At 41.8% G+C, this 9,581-nt stretch overlaps 1 protein-coding gene across 1 annotated transcript in view; it reads right to left on the bottom strand.

The window, feature by feature from the left end:
* Window positions 1–3,095: 3,095 nt before the first annotated feature.
* LOC118422335 overlaps window positions 3,096–9,581 on the bottom strand; it is a 9,989-nt gene continuing 3,503 nt past the window's right edge. The window contains exons 3-12 of the mRNA XM_035829854.1: window positions 9,395–9,579; window positions 8,518–8,653; window positions 8,238–8,336; window positions 7,765–7,940; window positions 7,276–7,394; window positions 6,733–6,883; window positions 6,037–6,147; window positions 5,376–5,525; window positions 4,632–4,727; window positions 3,096–3,756 (exon numbers count right to left, since the gene is read on the bottom strand). Coding sequence (XP_035685747.1) covers window positions 3,652–3,756; window positions 4,632–4,727; window positions 5,376–5,525; window positions 6,037–6,147; window positions 6,733–6,883; window positions 7,276–7,394; window positions 7,765–7,940; window positions 8,238–8,336; window positions 8,518–8,653; window positions 9,395–9,579 — 1,328 coding nt within the window. The 3' untranslated portion in view covers window positions 3,096–3,651. The remainder of the gene's footprint in view (window positions 3,757–4,631; window positions 4,728–5,375; window positions 5,526–6,036; window positions 6,148–6,732; window positions 6,884–7,275; window positions 7,395–7,764; window positions 7,941–8,237; window positions 8,337–8,517; window positions 8,654–9,394; window positions 9,580–9,581) is intronic.

Consider the following 9,581-nt stretch of genomic DNA (forward strand, 5'->3'; position numbering starts at 1 on the left):
GTAAGTCCTCAAGCAACTGGATATAAGTTTGGAAAAAAATTCTGAATATGATTTTGACAAACTCACATCCAGTTGCTTGAGTATCTACTATATGTCGTAAAGTAGTAGATATTGGCCAAATAGGCTGTATGAAACGCTAGTGGAGTTAGCTGTCTAGCTATAGGTGATCACATTGCACCGTATAGACGCAAACTGTAACATACATTCGCATAATTCCACCAGGTGCCATTATACTGCCACCTCAAAAAAACGTTGTTATAGAGGCTTTCTCAAGATTGTCTTCAACACCTACGTATCTGAATTGTATTACATTTAGGATATCTAATGTTCGGTGTTCAAGACAATCTTGGGAAGGCTACTTGAAAATACTAACGTTTTTTGGGGTGGCGGTATAATGACACCTGGTGGAATTATGATAGTTGATGGTACACCAAGGATGACTAACTCCTCTGACATGTCATCTGTAAATCAATAAACCAATCTACATCTATCTTCTTGACAATCTCTACTCTTTATTCAGCGACGTGTGTAGTGGTCTAATGTTTTAAGTGATAGACTTTATCATTATGTATAGTAATGTATTAGTAGTGTATTTGTAATTCATATAATTTTATTCAACTGTTTTAATGATTTTAAGTGAGTGTGTGCTGAAGTGTACGTAATGTATCACACAATTCAGCCTTCGAGGCTGCGGCGTTGTACAAATAAATCATTCTGATTCTAGAGGCTAAGGAAGTCCCGTGGTTTTAGTGGGAGCACGGTTAAGTCTTTTGTTGTACCGTTTTCTTTATATCTCGCGGCCTAACGTTAGGCCGTGAGACATAGAAAGTGGTACAGAATAGAAGGCCCGAGATAAGAGCGTAAAAAAAAAACAGTCGGAGCAGAACATCTGCTTGGAGATTACTCAGTTGAAACCCTGCAAACCTTGTTTAGTTGAGGCCGTTCACATCAGCGGCTTTAAATTTGCCGAAACAACATTAAGTATAGGCGTTTTGTATGGTTAGATACTAACTGCAAAACAAGAAATATGATCCAAAATAAATCAATTAATGTCACACACCACAGAAGACAACACAACCGACATAGAGACCACAATACACCACAAAGAATGTTACCTACGGTCACTTGTTAGTATTTACTTTTGTACGGCATTGTCTAACTTAAAGATAGCTATATACCAAAAATCCGTTGTTTCCTTCTTGAGTTATCTTCTTCAGAAGTTTTCAACAGTGCCCCTGCTATCCCCAAACTAGCCGCTAGGGGGCCAGACATGTCACTTCTTCCTGAGCACAAGAGCTATCTAACACCCAAAAGTCGTGACCATAGCTTGTTTAGAACACGAGATAGAAAACCGGAAGTTGCGCTGCAGTACCAAGGGGAGCCGCTAGGGGGCCCAAAATTGAATCATTTCCAGCTTTCACACACCCTACCAACACACCAAGTATGAAATCAATCCAGCCAGCCGTTATGGAGTTATCTTGTTCACACACACACACACACACACACACACACACACACAAATCTTGCAAAGTGTTTTATAAGTTAACTCTATCCAGACTGGGCTTTTTGGGCATTCCCTGGACTGGGGGGGCTCATCCCCCCCCTTTCGTATTTTTAAAACGGCTTACTGTACGATCACCAAATTTGCAGGGGGTGATAAGCTCGTCGAGTTTTATAATTCCTGAAATCTTTTATATCATTATGACGTAATATGACGTTAATATGACGCCATTGATTGATTTTTTTTGGGCTAAAACGGGGAATTTCCTTTTTGTACTTTCACACAAAAAGTTACCAATAAAGATTTCTTATCGATATTTAAGTGTTGTTTTTTTTCTGTTGTCAAAACTTCTGTTGACGCAACGACGTAAAAATGACGTCAAAAAACGACGTCATCTGTAGTTAAGCTATCCACCATCTTGGATTATCAACCTTAAATGTCTTAATTCATTTTAACATATAACGCTAAAACCCTGTGAAAATAGATTGAAAACGTTCAAAAGAATGTTTTCTGTAAGAAAATACCAAGTAGTGATGAAATCCGAGTGAAAATAAACTGGTTATACTTTTTATCACGATATTGTCGGCCATCTTGGATTTTTACCAATTACGTCATCTCACAAGCATGATTGATATATGAATATTTATTTCTAAATGTTCAACTAAGATGTGTTAAATATTAAAGATGTATGAAAAAAGTTTAGTTTAGCAAGGAAATCTTAAAATCCCATTGTTTAAACCAAAATTAGCGATTTTTGTAAAATATGCGTTTCAGAAACCCGTTGCCATGGCAACACAAAAATTCTAAACTTACTGTCTTTTTTGTAAATTGTTGTCAATAATATTCTAGGATAAGTCACCAAGTTTGGTTGCTCCAACACAAGCCGTTTGGGAGTTTTACGAAGTCAAAGTTGGCGTGGACACTTTTAGAACCTAACACCTCCACACCCCCAACACCCCCGCCCACCGCCAATTGTTTTTCCCACGATATAGGTTAAATGTGCTCAACATAGAATGAAAAATCTGCTAAAATTTTACGTAGCTTCATTATGAACGCGCCCATGTAAACCACGAATTATAACATAGAAGTCTATGGGAAGAAAAAACTCATCAATGAGACCAGAAGGACATGAGTGCTTGAGGGGATCATTTTTACTGGATGGCTCAGGTTAAGGCCGCATGTAGCCTGTCACAAGTATGCAAATAACTCTTGTGTCACAAGTATACAAATAGCAATGTGCATGTAGCCTGTGAATCATTTGCTGTATAGAAGAACATGGAGACACACGAGACAAGGAAGACCACACAACATGACTAGTGACCGCGAAATTTAATAAAGTTTTCCGTTCTGCCCAGGAAAAGGCTTAGCCGCGCTCCCATTAAAACCACAGGACTTCCTTCATTTGGAATTCCACCCGAATGTGGCACGAATTTTGCAAATACTTAATTCTGGCTGGTTCTGCTTGATTCCTGCTAATTGTGGGACCGCGAGGTCGCGGGTTCGAATCCGGCTGCCGTGTTACCATCTTGTGCCCTTGGGAAAGGCACTTTACACGACTTTCCTCACTTTACTCAGGTGAAGATGAGTACTTAGCTTCGGCTAGGGCCGTCCCTCGGATAAGACGTAAAATGGAGGTCCCGTGTCTGGGGAGAGCCATACCCCAGGCAAGTTAAAGAACCCCCACACGTGCGATGGTGCGGTGTGCGATGATGCAAAATCCTTCTAGAATTGGTCATTCTCTACAAATCACCTGGACTCCAGGAAGAATAGTGACATATCAGTCACTAATGGAGATCTGTATAACTAAACTAAACCAAAGCTAAACTAAACTAATTCGGTTTCAGTGTGAAGGCCCTATTAGCCTCTACTAATAACCTCGATCGCTGACCTCTCCGTATGCATTGGCGTGAAGTGTGCTACAAGATCATGTCAGATGGTTTCTCAATCACCAGTAAATGTATTAGCTGTTTAATATTTGTTTATTCCAACACATTGCCGCTCTGTCTAACGCTATCTGCAACTAATTTTGGAAGTCGAAAATGTGGGTGACTCAAATTTCTGTGTTAGATATTACAGTTAAACTTACTTTTCTCTTTCTTTTTCAATGATTTCGTCTAACTTTTATTTGTAAGTCCTACTCCAAGTGTGTTCTACAGCGATGTATCCATCTCCAAGGCCTTTTTCTTAATTTCAGGCTTCAGCCCGTTTTCCTTGATGAACTCTTCCAGAAACGCCACAGTGGCGATGGCTCCTTGCTGGAACATAAAGACAAACCATACGCATGTGTCAGATAAACGACAAAAGAATACGTCTATTGGCATAATGTAGCATTTGCTACGCACAGAAACACTCAAACGTGGACAAAAAAGGCAAGTTAGTCATTTCCACCTTTGGTCCCAGTGTCCCACCTTATCAACAAAGTATGAATCAAATCCACCCAGCCGTTCTTGAATTATCTTATTGACAGACAGACAGGTACACACACACACAGACAAACGCTGCTGGAAATATGCAGCTGCATGATTATTTAATTTCAGTTACAACAATATCTACGGTAATAATAAATTTGATCTCAGAAAAGTCTTGTCCTTACAGCATCATTTTACCGAGTTACCATTCTCTACCTGGCGGTAGGCCTTGTCTGATAAGCATGTGTTTCTGGCCACCAAAATTCCCCGCCCTGCTGTAATGAACTGGAAGAGCAGGCAACACATCCAGTATTGTATACATGTAGAGGCAGCGACGAGCTCCCGATGGTACGAGGGATGATCAATAAGTTCTCGGCCTCACCCCAAATTAATAAGCACAACTCAGATTTCGAAGCATAGTTGTCATGTGTAAAGTCTTTTATGAATGTGTACCAAAATTCAAATGATTCTGATCATTACTTTGCAGGCGACACCCAATAACGTTATGTAAGGAAGAAGGAAAAATAAAACTTTTCTCGCCACATACCTTCTGGTTTAAAAAAACAACGAATGCCTGGAAAGTAATGACTGCAATGATTTGAAATATTGATAAAAGGCTTCATGCTATGATGTTGTGCTTCGAAATTTGAGTTGCGCTTATCATTTCTGGGTGAGGCCGAGAACTTTTTGATCTCCCCTCGTATGGTTATTAGGCTACTCACCATCATGAGGAAAGTCTTGTCCTCAGGAGCCATGTCGAAGTCTCCGGTACCGACGTAATCCACGTCAATACCGACGCACCTGCCGACGTCATGCTCCTGGGGGGAGGGGGAGATACGAAATGTAACGACCGCTCACCTTTATCCCTGGGGTAACCTATATCCGTTGTACTTGTTTTTAAAAACATGGTATTCAGAGATATCAAGCTGACGGAGAGTACGTAGTGGTTTGACACTGCAGTATTTTGAACATATTGACTTGATATCACTAAATACTATGTTTCTAAAACAGCAGGTTACTTTGCGGAAAAAGGTGAGCTTGAGTTTGCTGTATCTAGTTCATTGGTTCCCCATGCATGTGCTACAGGGGCACGACCCAGTTTAGTTTGAGTCTAACGTTAACTCGACGCTCCACACACTCTGGTCTAGCGACCGCCTCCTTCAGAAAATACTTATGAAGCAAAAAACAATTGTACCGTGAATAAAGGATATCCCTCTAGCATATTCTTAAATCTTTCAAAGTTAAGTAAGTTTCCAGTAAAAATGATGAAAAAAATTGGGCATTTTCAGGTGGAATCCAAACCGTCACCTGTATTTCTCATAGGTAGAATCAGACCAGTTATAACGAAAATGCTAGATGATTAAATAGGCAACTAAGTAACTAATGAAGTTACTGACTAGTTAAATAAGTAACTAACATTGAACAGAAAACACCTGAAACACTATCAGCAGACCCCAGTAGCCTACCCGAATCGGCTTGCTCTTGCCCACAAAGTCCAGATACGACATATAAAGCTCGCCCGGTTTACTGATGGAAGTATGTTTGAGTTGGTCCATCATGGCCAACTTCAGAGGCGCCCAGTTGTTGAAGATGTTCTCCGTAGTTCCCTTGGTCGGCTAAGTATAGAATAAGTATCTGTGTCACATGAGATCAGCAAACAACTCGGGGCGTAACACGGCAGCACTATACCAACAAGATCGTCCACCAGGAGACCCTACTAATTTGAGGGGAACCGTGAAGTAAACAACACCTATTATATAGCTAGCCACGTAGAAAATATCATCACATTCCATCAAGAGGTTCTTAAGATATTCTCCCGGACACGCATGCCCACAAGCGCAATCCATATAGAGTAAACAAAACTATAACATAACCTTCTATTTTCATGAAGGTAACAATATTGAAGTACAAGCTGCGCAAGGCACTGATTACTCCCATAATGTTATCAATTAACGTGCATTTGTAACATTTTCCAAATAGTAGTACTACAAATGAAGCTTAAGAATTTATCTAAAGGCTATAATAATGATAATGAACGTATTTCAATTAAAGTAGAGAAAAAAGTATGCACTTTAATAGATGCAAAGCAAAATTTCAGATAGAATAAAAAAAGAACAAAAGACTTACCTCTCCCTTAAAGTTGAGGAAACTACGGTCAAAAGCATCCTTAAAAGCTTTCTCTTCGTCTGACATGTCCAGGTCACTTTTGATGATTTGAAGGTCCTCTTTTGTCATTTCCTGATGGAAAATTGTGGGTGAAATAAGTTTGTTAGTTATGATGTGATGATAATGCAGATGGAGTCTAGAGTAGGCCCCTCCTTGGAAATGCGATGTTAACCTAAGTCTGGTAGAGAGTATCGCATATCCTTAAATTAACATGTTACTCGTATATTGAATGAATGAATGAATGATTTTATTTGTAAAACATTGCAGCTTGGTAGCTGAATTGCGAGTTACATTACACTAATTGTGGGTTATCTCCACATACATAAATTAACACAATCATCGTGAGTAAAACTAGGCTATTGAATCTCTGCATAAATCTACACGGTATATTCCGACAGTTTACACAGACATTGACTAAGATACACTTTAGGACACTAGTCGCCACTTGCGTACAGTAGATCTGAGGCACGTGGGATGAAGGACAACGCATGTCTTTTAGTCTTGCTGATCATTGTTGCACGATATGGTCTTCTGGTGCGTAGACAGTAGTGAGTGTCCGTGGGGCTAGTTAAGAATGCCCAGAGTGGAGAAGACTCATCCTGAAGGGTATGTTCAAGAGTTCTCAGTGTAGCTCTCTCACGTCTACTAGCCACTTACGGTGTTAAAGCAGGCCCTCATCTGGTCCTCATTCGGGAACTGCTCCTCAGTCACCTTGTCCAGCTTCTCTTTCAGTTTTACCTGTTTCATCAGCTCCTCCTTCTTTTTTGTTTCCAGAGCCTTCCTCTTCTCCGTGTTTTCATCATACGTGCTGTTAGGGGAGGGGGGAGGGTATACTTTTAGGTGTGTGTGTGTGAGTGGGGTGAGGAAAGTCATGAGGAGAGTCTATCTTATTGTTTGTTTGTTTGTTTGTTTGCTTGCTAAGAATTTGTGTCTCTACGTTGTTGGCTTGACCATATGTAAATTGTTCGGTTTATCATACTCTGTTTCTTTATTACTAGTAATAGTCATTTGTTCAGCCTTCCTGAAACACAACCAGATTTCAAAACAAAGGCAACTATTTTCTGGTCAACATTTTTCATTCGCACGCTCGCACCAGTCTTTGTGTGTCCAGACTCCGAGGATGGCATCCATATAATCTACTCAGTGTTGCCTATTAAAGGTGTGGAGATCATAGTAAAGTCTGGGAATCATCATACGTACCGACGCTTCTCTGTGTCCGGCTTGATGGCTTCCTTCTCCAGTTCCTGGTGCTGGTCTGTGAAGTTGCGGACGCGATCTGTGAACTGGTCCTGGTAGAATTCAGGGTCGCCATCTGAATACTGTGGTATGGGGTGAAAAGTTGATCGTTAAGCAAAGCTCTGAATGGACATTAGGAATGATGACAGCGAACATTTTCACTCAGTGGCAGGTCCTGGAGGTAGCCCTGGTTGACTTAAGACACTCTTGTGTATTGTTGCTATATGCAATGTCTTCTAAACATCGTCTTCAGGACGTAGAAATGGGGTCGTCGTCCCGTGTTCGAGGAAAGGCCTCAATAACGGTAAAGGGGAAGGGCTAGCAACCCCTCCCTATTCAATATAGTCAGTACAGAAGCAGCAAGGAAACCGGCTGCCCTATGTGTCACTGGGGACTAAAAGTATATAGGACAATTTGTGTCGTGGACAAAATGCATGCAACATGTAACGTTACCAGCAGCAACCCGAGCGTTTTGCTCCTCTTCGCCTTTTTTTCTTCCTCGTCCCCGTCCGGCTCGAAGCGCTCGTGACTGTAGGCGGGGCGGAAGGCCCTCCTGACCGCATCCCTGTCCTGCTTCTCCCCCAGACGTTCATGGAAAGAGTTACTCTCCTCCATAGACAACCACCAACCTACCATGAATAATAACGAATGATTTTCATTGCTCAACAATCGCACAAGGTACAATGTATGGCAACCAATTTATTCATTTATTACCAATAACAACAGCTAGCTGTATATATATGGATAAATGACTACGAGTGTGTGTGGTCGTTGAAAATTTGATCCATGTACACCTTTTATGTGTTGAAAGTCAGTTTAGCATGGTACTATGATAACTACCAACACAGATGAGCTTATGTGATAACGTGGGCTTCATCCAATGTGTCATTCGACACCTAGTATGCATAGCAGCTGCCGGACCTTACCGTCAAAGCAGTACACGGGGGTGTTCGCGCAGACGCCTCCGTCGATCCAACGGGCCGCTGTGTCTCTATCTCGGCCGACTTTGTGGGGCTGATAAACAACTGAAAGAAAGATGTGAATACCAACCCTCGGCGTATCATTTTTACCCCAAAATGTTGAGATCAGGTCTACAGTTGTTATGGATTTGGTAATCTAACTTGGAATCTAACGTGGATGTTAGTAGAGTCATACCGTAAGCAGAGCGCCCTTAGACCCTTACCGTCAAAGTAACCCTAATCTTACCTGGAAGGGACATAGACATGCGCACTGCATCCCGCACTGAGCCCAGAGGGAATGTCTTGACGTGTAAGTAGCCCTCCCGTTTAATCTGGGTGTTGTAGGCCACAGTACAGAACTCCACACCAAGGGCCTCATATAGCTGGGGGAAACATGTTACCTATCCGTCAGGGCTACATATGTGGTAAGTGTGTGTGTGTGTGTGTGTGAATGTGTGTGTGTGTGTGAATGTGTGTGTGTGTGTGTTTTGTGTGTGTGTGTGTGTGTTTTGTGTGTGTGTGTTTGTGTATATGTGAGTGTGCGCGCGTGTGTGTGTGTGCATGCGTGTGTGTGTGTGCGTGTGAGCATGTGTGTGTGTGCGTGTGCATGAGTGTGTGTGTGTGTGCGTGTGCGCATGTGTGTCTGTGTGTGTGTGTTTGTGTGTGTGTGTCTTTGTATGTGGTTATGTGTGTCAGTGTTGTAAGTACACATGTGTGTGTGTGTGCTTTTGTATGCATAATAAGATCAGCAAAAAACCCGGGCATCTTAGGGCAAGGCGCATCTTAGGGCGGCCCCCGTTATGTGTGTGTGTGTGTCCCTTCTTTCCCTCTTCCTGTTTTTGTTTGTCAGGTTATGGTACGTTTGTGCAAAACGAAAACATACAGTGTCTATAAATGGACCAACGAGTTAAACATCGATATCATAGCAGTTATATTGTATAGAGCAAGCATAATGTATTTTCATCGCTTGTTTCCTATAGCGTTAGTTCATCTTTATCTGCGGGGCGACCCATATCGATTTTTAAACATGAATATTAAGTCGACGGACGGTGGTTTACTGCACTACTTTTGCAATTTGACTTTTGCAGGCCGTCTCTAAATAAATGTGAACTTGCGTCACTTACCTGTGCAAACGTGATGTTCTCCGTCAGGCCATGGTAGGGTCCTTTCGTCTCTTCACTTTCCGGCTTCTTCTTCTCGAAGTGTTGTCGGAGGATTTCTCCGTACCACTCTAGGAACGACTGGCCCCTGAACACGCCGTAGTTTTTCAGCAGATCGTACAGGGCACCCACGTGCTTCCATATGTCTGCT

The sequence above is a fragment of the Branchiostoma floridae genome, chromosome 9 (assembly GCF_000003815.2).
Source record: "Branchiostoma floridae strain S238N-H82 chromosome 9, Bfl_VNyyK, whole genome shotgun sequence".
NCBI classification, from domain to species: Eukaryota; Metazoa; Chordata; class Leptocardii; order Amphioxiformes; family Branchiostomatidae; genus Branchiostoma; species Branchiostoma floridae.